This window comes from Schistocerca gregaria, chromosome 2 (assembly GCF_023897955.1).
Source record: "Schistocerca gregaria isolate iqSchGreg1 chromosome 2, iqSchGreg1.2, whole genome shotgun sequence".
NCBI classification, from domain to species: domain Eukaryota; kingdom Metazoa; phylum Arthropoda; class Insecta; order Orthoptera; family Acrididae; genus Schistocerca; species Schistocerca gregaria.
The window spans coordinates 990,823,490-990,842,496 of NC_064921.1; the positions used below are offsets into that span (position 1 = coordinate 990,823,490).

A 19,007-nucleotide genomic window follows, 5' to 3' on the forward strand; every position below is an offset into this window, starting at 1 on the left:
CATGAACACACCAAATTTTATGGAAATCAAAAGAGGTCAAGTTAAAAATAGTACTTATCTGTGTTGATTTGACATGGAATGACTCAAAAAAACACATTGAAATATTCAGATATTTCTGAAGGATTGAAAATGGATTTGTTGATTATCTCAACTTTGGAGATTTATGGATTGCCGGATGTCACACCAAGTTCAGATTCCGTGACTGACCATACTGCCTTTGATGTATTTGTAAGGTTCAGAATGAATTTTTTGTGTGCCACTTCTTTTGCTGCCTTTATCACCCTACTAAATATTATTTTATACCTTTTTACCTAATTTATGAAATCTAAATTCTTATTACTTTTCTATTTATTATGTAACCATTCTTTCCTGGCACTCGATACTTTTATACCATCTCTTATCCATTTCAGTTTGCTTGTTTTCTTTTTCTTTTCTTTTTTTTTTTTTTGGTGGTGGTGGGGGGGGCTTCGGGATACTTTGTTAAACACATGCAAAAATAAAAACTCTGTCATAATTTTTGGAACTTGTAGTACAATGACCCAATGGCCAGTCTACTTCTTGAAGGCTACAGTGAAAAAAAATATATTTTCCTTACTGAAACATTGTTTGATGGATGTTTTTCTAATGGCTGATCCATTTATTTTTAGTAGCTGCAAAAACAGTGCAGAGTGATCAGAAATACTTAAATCTGTGCAGGATTTTTTTTATATCATCAAAGGAATAATTTGTCACAATTTTATCTATACAGGTTGTAGACTTGACCTTATTGACAATTCCCAAATAGAGATGGGGCTGTGTTCATAGCAACTGTGGTTGCTAAAACTCATAAATCCATCAAGAAAACTAACAGTGTCTTTATGCTGGAAATAGCAGATAAGCAGTTTTAGCATCCTAGCAAAGTTCAAACTGATTGTGATGCTTGCTTTGGAAAAGTATATGCTAAGTAAGTGGTTTAGGGATGGAAAAGTCCCTCCCACTGTAATTTAATAACAATACTCAGAAAATACAGAGGAAAGAGAGATTGTTTCACTCTTGGTTCAAAACAGCACACGGGCATGTCAACAGGCAAAAGTTGGCAGAAATTTACATGTCTGCAAAAAGGTAGATGTGCAAAGTGGACAACAAATTCTACAGTCACATGTTAGTGAATGGTCTTGTGTAAAATTATTTGTACATGTACATCTATACTCTCCAAACCACCCTGAGTTGCATGACAGAGGATATGTCCAATTGCACCAGTTTTTAGAATCTGTTCTGTTCCATTCATGTATGGAGCATGGGAAGAATGATCCAAAGCTTTCAGTGTGTCATGTGAGAATAGTGCAAGTTAGTAGGTTTCACATGATCAGTGTTTTCGAAATCCATGCTGGTTGGCATTGAGGTGGTCATCTGGTTCAAGATGCCTCATTATGTTTGAGATCAGAATGTGTTCTAAGATTCTACAACAACTCAATGTCAAGGATATTGGACCATAGTTTTATGAATCACTTTTACTACTGTTCTCGTAGACAGGTGTGACCTGTGCCTTCTGTGCCTTTTTACAAGGAACTGGGCTAACTAAGCCACAAATTCAGTATAGAAACTGACAGAGATAGCATCGAGCCCCAGAGCTATGTTCAATTTTAATAATTTCAGCCGTTTCTCAACACCACTGACACACATTCTTATTTTGTTCATCTTGTCAATGGTCAAGGATTACACTGGGGCAATTCTCCTGGGTTTTCTTTTGTAAAGGAACATTTGAATGCAGAGTTAAGCATTTCAGCTTTGGCTTTGCTACCCTCAATTTCAGTTCCTGTCTTATTCACTAGGGATTGGACACTAACTTCGGTGTCACTAAAAGCCTTTACATAGTACCAGATTTTCTTTGGTTTATGTGAAAGATCACTGGACAATATTCTGCTGTGGTAGTCATTGAAGGCATCTCACATTGCTCTCTTGACAGCCAAACGCGTTTCATTCAGCATCTCTCTAGCTATAGCCCTACACTTTGTTTTACACCTATTATGCAGTAATCTCTATTTTCTTAGAAGTTTCTTTACAGTGACTGCATGAGTGAGTTGAAGGCTTGTATCCAGTCATTCGGCGACCAATCTTGTCTGTCAGTAGAAGAAAGCAAAAGAAAAGATGAGTTCTAAATTTTCTGTTTAAAAAAACATTGAGACAGGAGGATCATATAGATGTACCATCCGTTGACCATTGCGCAGGCTGTCATAAGGAAGGTATAGAAAGAGGCATCCCTGGCAATGAGAAGCAACTGATAGAGTTGAATACAGATAGGTTGCCAGTCTAGATGGAATCCCATTCAGTTTCAACAGTGACCCCTTACTTAGCTTGCATTTATCAAGAATAAACACATAGTCCCAAGTGACTGGAAAAAGTGCAGGTAACTCCTGTTTATAAGAAGGTAAAAGAATGGACCTTCAAAATTACAGACCAGTACTTTAACATCAGTTTGTCCCAAAATTATTGAGCATACTCTTAAGACAATCGTGCAAATTGTCAGTATTGTGCTATATTTTTCACTTAAAAAGTGTGCTGTAATTGTTAAACTGATTCATTCTACATCATAGGAAGAAGTCACACTAAGAACCATGGAAGTTAGTTTCATGTTGCATTGATCATTTTGCATGATAAATCCTACTTGTGTGGATCCTATTTGTGTGGAAAGAATCATTTTCCATCCACATCACAAATTAATTTGTAAATATGGCTACATGCTGATATTTAGAAGTTAAAAAACAAAAAAACATAGAGATGTTAGTGGGCCCCTAATTTCTACCCATCGCCTTTTACACATTACAGTAGTAGAAATTCTTCTACAGTATACAAGGAGATGTCAAGCAGAAACTTGTTCAGTTTGTTTTCATATTCTACTTTGCTGTGTGTCAGAAATTTTATATCACTGGGTAAGTGATCAGAAATTTTAGTTGTAGCATTGTGCAGCTCTTTTTGTGCTAAAGACAATTTGAATTAATGAATGTCTCATTTTTCCTTCTGGAATTTTAATTATATGCATAATCATTCCTTTGGGACTGTAGTAGATTATGTACAATAAAATTCATGAGGGAATGCAGTAAGCAATTTCTTAAACAAATGTCCGGAAGATGTTAGTGGGTGAGCACCACACATTATTCTTACAGCGCATTTTCGACCAATGAAGACTTTCTTTCTTAAAGATGAGTTACCCACATCATTATACCATATTACGTTATTGAATAAAGATATTCAAAATATGGCATTTCATTTGTTTGTTCCTCCCCAAGATTTGCAATGGTGCAAATAACTAACTAACTGCCTTCCGATGTGCTGGTGAAATTGCTGTGGGAAATCAAATTGGACAATAAACTGAATAGTCCTGTGCTGGCATTGAAATATTGGAAGATTCTGCAATCTCTCTCTAATGACCTGGTTATAAACAGTGTGTTAAGCCCTGTGAAGGCATGGCACAGGTGTAATTTCTAACCAGCATGGTTCATTGTTTCAGTGATTTAATAGTACATACCCTTTTTTGTGTAATAGCCATAGATTCTTATGAAATAAAAGGAAAGCTTTCATATGGGCACTGTTTTTCTTATTATTTCATTTTATTTACTGGTATGTCATCTTACAGTGATTATTTATTTCAGTTAAGTTGCAATTTAATGTATCACTTATATATTCACTGAAATAAATAAAAAGCTATAACTTGCCAAAAGTTGCTGCATCTCTCCACAGACAGTATGTCTGCCCATACACGTCATTTTGTTGTGCGTCATTCATGACAATTGTAAAGCCACATGCCCCATATAGGACCATTAAAGAAACATTTACAGAAACATTTGTATGAATATCAACAGCTTATATGGCAAGATAATACTAAATGAAGAAGGGAACGTTTAAAGATGAAAGGAATGTATGGAAGGCTACACAAAGGAATTGGTTCATTGTAAATGAAAGCTTAGACTTTGAACAGTGATAATGTTCCAAGTGAAGAGAAGAATTGAAGAATATGAGAGGAGAATTGAAGAATATGGTAGAATACATCAGCTTTGACCAGTGAAGCCATCGACTGGTATGGCGACTACAATGTCATACAGTGATGCATATTTTAAGGCAACTATGATGTCATACAATGATGCATGTTTTAACTATTGAAGTATACAAACTCTTGGATGAGGATATTATTACCATTAATGCCTTCAGACTTGAAAATTTCATACCACAGCAGAAAATAAAAAATGAAATCATGAAAGTTTCACTTAATTAGCAAAAGAGATTGTCATGATATACTTATTAGCTTTGCTAAATCATAATAAAACTTCCAGTGTATGAGATAGGGGAAGTGAGTCATCAGCATAAATAGAAAATGGAACTATCATATTATTCTCCTTTGCAAAGATCCATTACAAATTTATAAGAAACCAAAGCGTCGTGGGATTAATATTAAAACAATATAGAAAATAATTTATTGACAAAGAAATGACTGCGCAAACATACCAAAAAGAGAATGGTGTCATTCTTGTGACTTTCTTACTTCTGAATGAGCATAACAAATTTGGCTGTCCATATAACTCAGTCTAATAATCATGAGTGGAATGAACCAGTCTTTTACTTAACAAAACTTGAAAGTAGGAGAGAGTTGCTGGCAGAGCATTTGTGATGGTGGGTCTTGAGTCATTTCAAGGTACCTAATTAAGTGATAGTGTTACCTACAAAAGGCAATGATCCAGGATCGAGAACTGATGAGGCTCTCAGTTCTAACCCATCAGTAAGTTAGGCAATAAGTAATTTGAAGATGCAATGTTGTTACTGTAGACACACACTTTGTTTCCTGGAGTTATAATATCAGGCTACACAGGTAAATAATAATGGTTAACATTAAAAGCATCTAGTAATATAAGATGAGCATATTCATTTTGCAGAAACCAAGAATAATTTTTCTTTTGGGTTGACATTGTGTGTATTGTTATTGGTTTACTGTTGCAGGTTGGCGAGATTTTTGCTGCAGCTGGTGCAGCATTCAATAAACTAGGCGAACTAACAATGCAGCTTCACCCCACAGCTGATTCTCCAGCTGGGTAAGATTATTTTAGAGATGGGTAGTTCACTTCAGTAATTGTTGACATGATAATTGGATACAGTAGAGCTGTGTTGTGATCTTCAGTCCAGAGAGTGGTTTGATGCAGCTCTCCATGCTACTCTATCCTGCGCAAGCTTTTTTATCTCCGAGTAAATACTGCAACCTAAATCCTTTTGAATCTGCTTAGTGTATTCATGTCCTGGTTTCCCTCTATGATTTTTACCCTCCATGCTTCCCTCCAGTACTAAGTTGATGATCCCTTGATGCCCCAGAACATGTCCTACCAACCGATCCCTTCTTCTAGTCATGTTGTGCCACAAATTTCTCTTCTCCCCAGTTCTTTTCAGAACCTAATCTTCAGCATTCTTTTGTAGCACCACATTTCGAAAGCTTCTATTTTCTTCTTGTCTAAACTATTTATCCATGTTTCACTTCCATACATGGCTAGCATTCGGGAGGAGGACGGTTCAATCCCGCGTCCGGCCCTCCTGATTTAGGTTTTCCGTGATTTCCCTAAATCGCTCCAGGCAAATGCTGGGATGGTTCCTTTGAAAGGGCACGGCCTGCTTCCTTTCCCATCCTTTCCTAATCCGATGAGACTGATGACCTCACAGTTTGGTCTCTTCCCCGAAACAACCCAACCCATACATGGCTACGAGACTTCCTGACACGTAAATCTATAATCTGTGTTAACAAATTCCTCTTCTTCAGAAACGCTTTCCTTGCCATAGCCAGTCTACATTTTATATCCTACCTCCTTCGGCCTCCCCCCTGTGGGTCCAGGGGTTAGAGTAGGCCTGAGGTATTCCTGCCTGTCGTAGGAGGAGACTAAAAGGAATTTCACATGTTCTGCCCTTATGTGATGGTCCCCTGTAGGGTTTGACTTTCATTCTTCAAAATTTTCCTGATGAGCAAGCCAATTGGGTAAGAGCGCCTTACATGCTGCATCGTGTCCATCGTGCATTGAGATCTTTAGCCCACTTCCTTGTTGTCACATTTCAGTTTTCCACCATGCACTGTGCAGTGTTGCTCTCTGCGTCGACGATGACCATGGACTTCTTTGCACCTGATATCCAGCACGGTAGCCAGTCTATTGTGGTGGGGCCTGCCATGTATCCTGTTTGTTGTAGCCCCTGACCACACAGGGATCACTCTGCTGATGCCTGCACTGTTAACTCCCAACATATACCAAGGGGTAGATGCCCATCCCCCTGGGGCATTGGGACTCCTGGCAGTGGCCATCTGCCAGATGGCCTTTGCTGCGCTCATGGGAAGGGCCCCTGGTCAGAGTGGGTGGCATCAGGGTAGATGACATGTAATGAAGCGTAGTCCATCATCTCTTGCTGGTCGTGAAACATCAGCAGTCTCTAAGCTTTCAGGAGGTCAATTCAACGCACACAAGTACGATTCCAAATCAATCCCCTCCCTGGCCACACCATGGGAGTAACATCAGGCTAAGGATAGCAGTGGATCTTATTCACCCCGGTACCTTGTATGTTAGAGAGCTGATGGGGAATCTTTCATGACGATGAAGCCTTAGTTTTTTGTTGAGCATTTAGAGGACAAGTTTGGGGAGGTGGAGGGAATGTCCAGAATGAGATCTGGGTCAGTCTTGATCAAAACAGCATTCTCTGCCAAGGCAAGGACGTTACTCACTTGTGACAAGCTGGGAGATGTTTCTGTAACCATCACACCACATAAGAGCTTGAATGTGGCCCAGGGTATCATATTTAACAGGGACCTGCTTTTCCAGTCTGACGATAAGCTGCATGCCAGTTTAGAGCGGTGAGGTGTGCATTTTGTCTGGCTTGTCCACCAGAGTCCGAGTGATAATCTGGTTACCACCAGTGCCTTCATCTTAGCCTTCAAGAGTGATACATTGCCTGAGAAGGTCAAGAGGATGGTCTACCCCTGTGGTTAAAGCTCTATACCCCTATCCTGATGCGGTGCTAGAAGTTCGGCCATATGTCTTCCCGCTGTACTTCCAGTATCGCATGTCGAGATTGCGGATGCCTATCACGTCCCAATACTCCATGTGCCCCACCTCACATCTGTGTCAACTGCGGAGAGCACCATTCGCCTTGCTTGCCAGAATGCAGGATTCTCCAGAAAGAAAGGAAAATTATGGAATACAAGACCTTGGACCGACTGACGTACTCTGATACTAAGAGAAAATTTGAACGCCTGCATCCTGTACGTATGACATCATCTTATGCCGCCGCTACAGCAGTTCTGGCACCATCAGCTCCACCAACCCCAGTCACCTCTCAGAGCTGGAAGACTTGATGGTGGGGGGCATTTCCCTCCCTGTTGCTCCCGCACCACCTACTTCAGGAGGAACACCACCCTGAACTATCAGGGATGTCTGTCCCCACTTCTAAGCCGGAGAAGCATAAGTCTTCTTCGGCTTCTCTCATTAGGAATGGGTCCCTTGGGTCACTCCCTTCCCTGGTTTCTGCTAGTGGGAAAGATGACACCTGCCAGTGGCTGAAGATATCAAATGCAGCTGGTCGCAGGTCTTCACGCTCATCCTCAGCCCTGGAGACTGAGCCAATGAAGTCCTCCCAGACAGGGAAACCCAAGGAGCAGAAAGAGAAATCCAAAAAGAAGACCCATAAGACCGAGGAAATTGCGGTGGCACCCACACCACCGCTACTTACAAGCTTTGTGTCTGAGAATGGCATGGAGATTCTGACGTCCACTGAGGACCTAGATCTCACCAGATCCTCAGACACGATGGATATAGACTGCTCAGGCAATAAGTCGGTGGCAGCAGGTGACCCTGAGGCGTAAACAGCCTCATTGAATGTTCCATCCCTTCCCAGTCTCACGATAGGTCACCCTCCAGTCGAAATGTGGCGGTTTTTTCCACCACCTGGGTGAGCTAAGGCAGCTGTTACACTTTACACCTGCTATCTGGATTGCCATCCAGGAAACCTGGTTCCTGGCAATACTCCCCCCCCCCCCCCACTCACTACACACCACTGTGAATCCTATAACGCCCCACTTACAGAGTGGCAGCTCCTCATTGCCCTTGCACACTGCCCCAACAAAGCTCCTGGGCCTGATTGTATCCACAGCCAGATGATTAGAAATCTCTCATCTGACTACAAGCAACAGTCCTCATTATCTTCAACCGTATCTGGTGTGATGACGTCTTTCCATCGCAATGGTGGGAGAGTACCATCATTCCGGTGCTCAAACCCAGTAAAAACCTGCTTGATGTGGATAGCTATTGGCCCATCAGCCTCACCAATGTTCTTTGTAAGCTACTGGAACGTATGGTGTGTCGGCGGTTGGGTTGGGTCCTGGAGTCACGTGGCCTACTGGCTCCATGTCAGGACAGCTTCCGCCAGGGTCGCTCTACCACTGATAATCTTGTTTCCCTCGAGTCTGCCATCCAAACAGCCTTTTCCAGAAGGCAACACCTGATTGCCGTTTTATTGACTTACATAAAGCATACAACATGACCTGGCGACATCATATCCTTGCCACATTGTATGAGTGGGGTCTCCGGGGCCCACTTCCAATTTTTATCCAAAACTTCCTGTTGCTCTGTACTTTCTGTGTCCAAATGGTGCCTCCCATAGTTCCATCAATATCCAGGAGAATGGAGTCCCACAGGGCTCTGTATTGAGTGTGTCTCTTTTTAGTGGCCATTAACGGTCTAGCAGCAGCTGTCTTGCCCTCCGTCTCACCCCTTTGTATGCTGACGACTTCTGAATTACGTACTGCTCCTCGAGTACTGGTGTTGCTGAGTGTTGCCTACGGAGAGCCATCCACAAGGCGCAGTCATGGGCTCGAGCCCATGGCTTCCAGTTTTCTGCCATGAAGATGCATCTCATACATTTCTGTCGGTGTTGTACTGTTCATTCGGAACCAGCACTTTACCTTAATGATGATCCACTCACTGTAGTGGAGACTATGGATTCTTAGGCCTGGTTTTCTGTGCTCGTTTGACTTGGCTTCCTCATCTTTGTCAGCTTAACTGGAAGTGTTGGCAGCACCTCAATGCCCTCCGCTGCCTGAGCAACACCGATTGGGGTGCAGATCACTCCATGCTGTTCTTCAAACATGCCTTGACTGTGGGAGTGTGATTTATGGTTTCGCGACACCCTCAGCATTGCATTTGCTTGACCCATTGCACAATTGCAGAGTTCGATTAGCGACAGGAGCTTTTCACACATTCATAGCTCTTCTGAACATCCTAATTACCATCTTCTTTTCCCAACCATGCCGGTTCATCTGCTGCACAGGCAGCTCAGGTCAGGGCTAACGATTGCGGTTCGCATATGATCGCTTCTGTCTGAACTGGAATCCTTCCCTTCATCACCTCTCCTCGAGGTCCATTCACATACACCTCCGTGGTGTAGCTGAAGGCTGAAGCTTTGCCTGGACCTTTCGCATGGCCCTAAGAACTCCGTTAACCCTGCGCCACTCTGCTGTCACTACCTCTTGATTCTTGAAGTGTTCCAGGGCTGTGAAGTGGTTTACACCGACGGCTTGATGGCAGATGGTAATGTTGACTTCGCCTTTGTCCACAGAGGCCATATTGAACAGTATTCCTTGTCCAATGGCTGCAGTGTATTCACTGCAGAGCTGGTGGCCATATCTCGTGCACTTCAGTATATCCGTTTATGCCCCGAGGAATTGTTTCTTCTGTGTACTGACTCCTTGAGCAGCCTACAAACCATCAACCAGTGGTACCTTTGCCATCCTTTGGTGGCACCCATCCTGGAGTCCATCTATGCCCTGGACTGGTTCCGTCATTCAGTGGTATTTTTGTGGACCCCAGGACACGTCAGCATCCAAGGCAATGAACTTACCAACAGGCTATGCGGAAACCGCTTCTGGAGACGGGGATCCCTGAACCTGACCTGCGTTCTGACTTAAGCCACAGGGAGTTTTGGTTTTGGGAGATCGAATGGCTTAACAGTATGCACAACAAACTGCATGTCATTAAGGAGACTTCGAAGGTGTGGAAGTCTTCCTTGTGGGCCTCTCGCAGGGGATCAGTTATCCTCTGTCTGCTCTGCATTGGCCACACTTCGGCGATCCACGGTTACTTGTTGCGCCATGAAGACCCACTTCAGTTTTGGTGTGGCGCCCAGTTGACATTGGCCCATATTTTGGTGCACTGTCCCACTTTGACTGCCCAGCAATGAAATCTTGAGTTACCGGACTCGATGCCGCTCATTTTGTCTGACAAAGCCTCATTGGCTGGTTTAGTTTTACATTTTATTCGTGAGGGTGGGTTTTATCATTTGATCTAAGTTTTTGCACATGTCCTTTGTCCCTCTGTGTCCTCCACCTTAGTGCTTTTAGGATGGTAGTTTTAATGTGTTGCAGAGTGGCTGGCTTTTCTTTTTTATTCACGTGGTGGGCTAGCCACTGTAATCTGCGTCCGTGTTTTACTCTGTTCTGTTTCTAGTGTCTCTGTTGTTTTCTTGTCCTCTTTTGTTCCTTTTAGTGTTCATTGCCTTTCCTTCATTCTTGTGGTTTTTCCTTTCTTTTGGTTTTGTGTTATATGTCTTGTTTGTTTTATTCTCACACTTGTGGCATTGTTTTATTAGGAACAAGGGACCGATGACCTCGTAGTTTGGTCCCTTCCCCCCTCTTTTAAACCAACCAACCAACCTCCTTTGACCATTATCAGTTATTTTGCTCCCCAAATAGCAAAACTCATCTACTAGCTAAAGTGTCTTCTTTCCCAATCTAATTCCCTCAGCATCACCTGATTTGACTACATTCAGTTATCTTCGTTTTGCTTTTGTTGATGTTCATCTTATATCCTCCTTTCAAGACACTGTCCATTCTGTTCAACAGCTGTTCCAGGTCCTTTGCTGTCTCCGACCGAATTACAATGTCATCAACAAACCTCAGAGCTTTTATTTCTTCTCCATGGATTGTAATTCCTACTCCAATTTTTTCTTTTGTTTCCTTTACTTCTTGCTCAATATACAGACTGAATAACATCGGAGATGTTTCCTTTCATGCCCCTTGACTCTTATAACTGCCATCTGGTTTCTGTACAAATTGTAAATAGCCTTTCGCTCCCTATATTTGACCCCTGCCACCTCTGGAATTTAAAAGAGGGTATTCCAGTCAACATTGTCGAAAGCTTTCTCTAAGTCTACAAATGCTAGGAAAGTGGGTTTGCCTTTCCTTAATCTACCTTCTAAGATAGGTTGTTGGGTCAGTATTGCCTCACGTTTTCTAACGTTTCTATGGAATTCAAACTGATCTTCCCCAATGTTGGTTTCTACCAGTTTTTCCATTCGTCTGTAAAGAATTCGTGTTAGTATTTTGCAGCCGTGACATATTAAACTGATGGTTCAGTAATTTTCACACCTGTCAACACTTGCTTTCTTTGGGATTGGAATTATTATATTCTTCTTGAAGTCTGAGGGTATTTACCCTGTCCGAAACATCTTGCTCACCAGATAGTAGAGTTTTGTCAGGCCTGGCTCTCTCAAGGCTATCAGTAGTTCTAATCAAATGTTGTCTACTCCTGGGGCCTTGTTTCGACTTAGGTCTTTAATTGCTCTGTCAAACTCTTTATGCAGTATCATATCTCCTATTTCATCTTCATCTACGTTCTCTTCCTTTTGCTTAATATTGCCTTGAAGTACAACTCCCTTGAATACTTGTAGACCGCCCATATACTCCTTCCATCTTTCTGCCTTCCCTTCTATGCTTAGAAGTGATTTACCACCTGAGATCTTGATATTCATACAAGTGGTTCTCTTTTCTCCAAAGGTCTCTTTAATTTTCCTGTAGACAGTATGTATTTTACCCCTAGTGATAGATGCCTCTACATCCTTACATTTGTCCTATAGCCATCTCTGCTTAGCCATTTTGCACTTCCTATCGATCTCATGTTTGAGACGTTTGTATTTCTTTTTGCCTGTTTCATTTACAGCATTTTTATTTTTTCTCCTTTCATCAATTAAATTCACTATCTCTTTTGTTACCCAAGGATTTCTACTAGCCCTTGTCTTTTGTCTTTTTACCTGCTTGATCCTCTGCTGCCTTCACTATTTCATCTCTCAAAGCTACCCATTCTTCTTATACTGTGTTTCTTCCCCCCGTTCTTGCGAGTCATTTTCTAATGCTCTCTCTCTACAACATGTGGTTCTTTCAGTTTATCCAGGTCCCATCTCCGTAAATTCCTGCCTTTTTGCAGTTTCTTCAGTTGTAATCTAAGTTCATAACCAATAGATTGTGGTCAGAGTCCACATCTGCCCCTGGAAATGTCTTACAATTTAAAACCTGTTTCTTAAATTTCTGTCTTACCATAATTTAATCTATCTGAAACTTTCCATTGTCTCCAGGCCACTTCCACATATACTGTCTTCTTTCATGATTCTTAAACCAAGTGTTAGCTATGATTTAAGTTACACTCTGTGCAAAATTCTACCAGGCGACTTCCTCTTTCATTCCTTACCCCCATTCCATATTCACCTACTACTTTTCCTTCTCTTCCTTTTCCTACAATCGAATTACAGTCCGCCATGATTCTTAAATTTTCTACTCTCTTTACTATCTGAATAATTTCTTTTACCTCATCATACATCTCTTCAATCTCTTCGTCATCTGTGAAGCTAGTTAGCATATAAACTTGTACTACTGTGGTAGGTGTGGGTTTCATGTCTGTCTTTGCTACAATAATGTGTTCACTATGTTGTTCCTAGTAACTTACCCTTGCTCATATTTTTTAAATTCATTGTTAAACCTACTCTTGCATTGCCCCTATTTGATTTTGTATTTATAACCCTGTATTCACCTGACCAGAGGTCTTGTTCCTCCTGTGACCGAACTTCACTAATTCCCACTATATCTAGCTTTAACCTTTTCATTTCCCTTTTTAAATTCTCTAACCTACCTGCCCTATTAAGGAATGTGACATTCCATGCTCCAATGTATGTGCAAATTGCCCATGCCTTCGTAATTGACAGTAAGCCACCTGATAATGGAGGTATAGTCCTCCAGAACACATAGTAGGAAGAAAAATAAAAGTGAGTGCTTACAGCAATATGCTTTTTCAACTAATATTCATTACAATCACAGTCAAGCCTAACCTAAAATGTATGCAACTGAGTGCTTTTGTTTTCTGTTTTGCTTTATGTGCTACAGGTAGAGAGAAATTGGTATCTGATTTTCAGTACCATGCAGTACTAATATTATTTCAGAACCCCTTATCTTATTTTTCGTTTTCTGAGGCTAACGAGTTGATACATGTGCATAAAAGTCTTATTATTTTACATAGAGTTGCAGGTAGCTGCTTTTTTCATCCCCCCCCCCCCCCCCCACACGCACACACATTAAGAAATGTTGTATTTCATTGTTTGTTCTTTTAGTTATTATTTATTTGTCAGGCTATACATTCAATACAGTTTGTAGTGCATTTTCAACAGTTCATAATAAAATTGTAATCAGTTTTCAAAAAGTTATACTCCAACATTAATTGAATATGTTGCTTTACTTCTGTTATTGTCTCTGTGTTGTTTTCCTTTACAAAAGCACATGTGCCCATAGTACAAGCTAACAGCTGCAGTTATGTTATATGTTGAAGGTGAGCACTACCAACACCAATCCATCAACTAGGGAACTATTGTTGAGTTGTTGTTTCACCTGTAAGGTGTAGTATGCAGAGGCTTCATCATGCCAGAAGTAAATTGCATTATTTGTAGCCCAGGGAGTATCCTTCAGTTGTTCAAGTAACGTACTCTACTGCCCCCCCCCCCCCCCCAAAAAAAAGCAACAAATAATAGTGTCATTCATTCCTCCAAAATAAAAGTCACAGAGTACTGTCTCAAACTTGAAGATGTTGCACATGCTGTAGGTCAAAATGGCAGAAGCTTTTTGCATGTAATGATTACCATACATATAATGTATGTATGCAGACTGAAGCGACATATGAAAATTTGTACCAAGGCTGGTATTCAGATGCGAGTCTCCTGCTCACTAGGCAGTTGTACTAACTATGCCACACTGCACACTGACTTTGCACAACTGCATGGACTAACCTAGCAGGCCTCCTTCCTCAATCCAAATACCTTTCTGTGCTTCAGCTTACTTGATACACCCTGTACACCCGAACAGCATTGCAGAGTTAATCCAGCTGTATTGGAATAGCAGCTCAGCCTTGAATGGGAACGGCAGATTGTGCCTTCATCAAATGAAATACCAAGTGGGCTGAAGAGTGAATGGAAATCAGGACTGAGGAGGGAGGTGTGTGAGTGTAGTCAATGCAGTTGTGCAAAGCCACTGTGTCAGAGTGGAATAGTGATTAGAACATCTACCTAGTGAGCTGGAGACCCAGGTTTGAATCTTGGTCTTGGTACACATTTACATTTGGTGCTTCAGTCTGTGTATGTACAGCACAGTTGTTTTGACGTGGAAAGGTTTTGGGATCCACATGGATTCACATGTACCATACACGTGTTGGTGAAGCACTAGATGTGCAGGTGGTGGTTGCATGCTAGTGGCAGAACTGTGACAGACACTATTGTTAATGTGTTGTTGTTCTGCTCATGTGTTGAACTCATCCAGATGCAAAGTTGATTAGGCAGTTCACTCCTTTCATGCAATGTGTTAAAAACTGGTAAATATGTGATTATCTGGAATTTGAGAAGTTGGAAAGTGCTGTTAGCATTCTTTAACAGAATAAGATACACTGCCATTGCAGTGTCTTTTATTTGAATAGATTATCCATTTATAATTAGCATTTTTATTGTGCTCTTAATGTAATTGTAGTCAAGTATGTGTATTGGTTCTTTACAGTTTTAAAGTAAAAGTTGTTTACACACTAAAACTATTCAATGTGTCTTTTAGAAACCGTTGATAGTCCTTCAATGTGAATCACTTATTTTCTTTTTGTTGTTTCACTCTCTTGTTTGTTCATTGGTAGTATTGCACGTTGGCACTGTTTACTTAAATTATTTACTGGTATAACACAGTAAAAAAAATTCTTTTTTTTTGTGGCAGTAAATGGACTGATGAAGAAATAGAAATGCTTCGACAGGCTGTCAAACACTTTGGTGAAGAACTTACGAAAATAAGTGAGCACATTAAAGGCAGAACTGTGTAAGTTAATGCAGCATGTGGGATCTTTTTCACTGACAAGTTTGTGCTGCTCCAAGCAGACCCAGTTTTCTTTATTTTATAATCATTATAATACACTTTAAGTTTGAAAGTTTTTATGGTCCATGATGCTAGGACTAACGAAGTAGTTTTTTGTGGACCAATGTTAGTTCAGTATCGAGCTAGTTACAAGGTGAAAGGTCATTTAACTCCAAAACTGTGAAGAATTTAGTGACGTGTCAGATTAACAATGCAGGGATGAATGAACAGACACTTTACATACTTAACAAGGAAGACTTTATAAGAATAAAGCTATATTAATGTTTCAGACTAGTTTCTTTTCTTCTAAATATTTTTTTTTTCTTACAATTCGCTGTATGCTATATCCTTGTTATTTGTGGAAGATTATTGTGTAACGCTGATGCACAAAAAGGAATACAGATTTTATTGGTAGCTGATGTCAGCTAAACTCGTATTCTAATAATTCAAGTGGATGCAAACTATACAATACAGATGTACAAGAAGAGAACTCTAGAAGTAATGTTAATTTGATGAACTGAAGGGCGAAGATCAATGTGGAAGTGACTGATCACAGAGTAATTAGTCCCGTAATTATTTATTGCTGCATTGCATTTAACCCTCTACTGCATGGTGTTGTTATTTTTTTTAACAAACTGGTAGTTCATGTATAATGTTAAAGAAACGACTTGTATATGCATTGTTGTAACAGGCCATCACAAATGAATTGGGCTCTGAACAGTGGGCGTGTCTCGCTACTTGTCACATTGCTGTAGCCAGTTATCCTCCGGTAGCAAGGAGCATCTTTGTGGTGTTGATAGTAGATGCCAGCAACACACCTATCAACTTCGCCACATTTGTGATGATGCTGTTTGGCAGTGCACACAGACTCGCCACATTGAGGTAGACTGTGATTAGCGTCATTATGTGGGCAGAAACAGTTCAAAATCCATAATCTTCACTGAAGGTCGCATGTACATAAACACTCTTGAAAGCAGCTGAAAGAGTGAGTTACTGCTGCCACTTATATCATGCCTAGTCAGTTTTGTAAGGTATGTAAAATGAGAGCACAGATTATGTTTCTGTGTCTGTAATTTTACGGTTAATAATTAATCAATGTTTCTGGTTTGCCATATGGCAACAAATCTAAAATACTGGATAAATCAAAATTTCTATGTTCAACCTCTTACGTAGCATTTTGTGTGCCGGCCCTACCCCCAGTTTTTTTTGCTGAAATCAGTTTCCTAAAAAAGTCAGCCAGTTGATTGACAAGCAGCTAATTGTAGTTAAATTATCACTCGGAAGTAATGGAAATAGAATCCTTGACAACAGCAAGAATATTATTCATACAATGTAAAAAAGAAATTTATAATATATGTAAATACAAAAACAGGAAATTGTGTTGCCTGTTATGCTGCTTAAGAGACAGATAAAACATTTAATGCAGTTCAGAAATTACTCTGTGTCAAATTCTATTCAGATGTTTCTGGGTTCTGAGGTGGAGCAGAACATACTAGTTACACTATATGCAACTTTTCTCCTTGTTGTCTTAACCCATTCGCCTACAGGCATTTTGGTGGTTCCATTTATTGCACTTCAGTGATGGGTACAGCTGACAAAGTGCTGCAGCAGCCTCATGTTTTGCCGGGAAGTTGCTGTTTTCTGTAGTAATTCTGTAACCACACCAGTAGATGACAGTAGTGGTGATTTATGGAATTGAGTCTATCAACTGATTTTGCAAGCATTCAGCTGTTTCATGAGCTCAGTGAGTGACAGCATGCTCAATATGTACTAAGAAGTAGCTGTGAGAATTCTGTGTTTTTTGGAAGAAAGTGTTTGTAGTGATTCAGACAGTGTTGAAAACATTGATAGTGCAAATGGCGTATTGAAAGACAAAGAAAACAGTAGTGGTATTTTTTGTAATGTGCAAATTGAATGTACAAGACAAAGTAATATGTTAGTAGAAAATTGCAGCTACAACATTGGTTTTTGATCCAAGCAACAACGCGAGTTCTTTTCCTGTAACAGTGAATGAATTGAAAGTGCACTTTTGTCTCTGAATCCTTCTGTTACAGACAGTGAAACCTCCCATTCTGGATAACTGGTAAAGAAGAAAAATAATTGAGACTCCAGTTTTCACTGAAACACTACTGCTGACAAGGAGACCGCACAGCAATAGGATTTTTGTAATTTTTCATATTAATAATATGTGAAGTTCAGAAGTCAAGTATTGATTGGCCAAAGCAGTTTGATGCAACCCTCAAAAATTCTATAGAAAATCAACTTTCAAATTTTCCGATTCGTTTTTTATTGATGGGTGGCTTGGCTCTGTGGTACAATGCACACCTACCTTGTGGGAGGGGGGTTGGCTGGGTTCGCTTCCTGGAGAGTGCAAAATTTTAAACAGAAGTGCATGTCCCACAATCATTTTTGGGAAGCATAGAATACATAAAAGTGGAAAAAAAAAATTGAAAGTGCTCGAGACGTAATTGTTGGTTTGGAGTCATGTTTTGGCCCCCCCCCCCCCCCCTCTTTTCCACTTCCCTTCCCCTTTCGTTCAGTTCAAATGCCTATGCCATTAAAATAGAAAATTCATCAAATGAAGGAGGTTTATGGCATAATGATGTAAGTCAATATTGCCCATTTTGAGAAATTTTATCATTTTGTAAAACACTGTACAGGAAAATAAGGAAAGTGTAAGAGAAGTACAGTCTTAGACTTGGACGCCGGTCAGTCACAGCAGTGACTAAGTTGTTCACTCATGGTGGCCAATATAACAGGCTGCCATTCAGAATTCTAAGTCCAGCCATATGCACAATCTGGCAACACTGCAGGGTGTGGACATATGTATGGAGGACATGCCATCATTCTTCTTGAGCCGCTAAAGAGTTGTACGTGCTTGCAGTCTAGAGGTAAGTGCTGCGCAATGTCGATATGAAGTCATGAGTTTGGGACACCTCGATGCCTTACTTTTTTAAATTGTATTTCAGGCATCTGCTGAAGTTCTGTCAGATAGAGCCTCAGATATAATTCGCTTCACTGTTTAATACACCAGTAACAGCAAAACTTGCAGAAAAAATTCCACCAAACAGCTTATGGCTACACAAAAATCAGAACAGTTCAAGCTAAAAAGTTGCCCCATCCTACACCGGCTACTGGCCGCCTAACGCCAGGCACCATGCAACAGCTGAATGTGGTGTGGTTTTCCAGCAGAATGAGCAGTATATTACTTTACTAATTACGATACGGAGAGTAGGCAGGAAAGCAGAGAACCCTTTACAGCAGTGAAGATTTTCGCGCATATTCGCATATCTGTATTTAGCTGTGACTGCCAGGTGGCACAGCTCCTTCCTGAATTAAGGTACCAGGCAACACAACTGTCAAAACAGTTCAGACATCCTTTTTGTAAGTCATCAGGAGAGAAACTTACTGGCAGATTAAAACTGTGTGCTGGACCAAGACTCGAACTCGGGACCTTTGTCTTTCTCGGGCAAGTGCTCTACCGACCGGTAGAGCACTTCCCCTGAGGCAAAGGTCCCGAGTTCGAGTCTCAGTCCGGCACACAGTTTTAATCTGCCAGGAAGTTTCATATCAGCGCTCACTCCACCGTAGAGTGAAAATTTCATTCTAGAAACATCATGAGAGAGACTGAAAATCAAAATAACATTGTGTTCAGAATCCCATTCAATCCAAAATTGAGTATTGCTTAAGGTAATTGAGAGTTAAGGCAATTAAACTTTGATAATACCCATATGAATATTTTGATAGTAGAATGTACCTATTAATGCACAACTATCAGGAATTAATTAAGATCAAACTTCAAGAACTCGAAAAAATAAGT

General features: G+C 40.6%; 1 protein-coding gene across 1 annotated transcript in view; it reads left to right on the top strand.

Annotated features, from left to right (window-relative positions):
- LOC126335493 (chromatin complexes subunit BAP18) overlaps window positions 1-19,007 on the top strand; it is a 44,382-nt gene that overhangs the window by 17,471 nt on the left and 7,904 nt on the right. Inside the window, exons 2-3 of the mRNA XM_049998826.1 lie at window positions 4,969-5,060; window positions 15,053-15,151. Coding sequence (XP_049854783.1) covers window positions 4,969-5,060; window positions 15,053-15,151 — 191 coding nt within the window. The remainder of the gene's footprint in view (window positions 1-4,968; window positions 5,061-15,052; window positions 15,152-19,007) is intronic.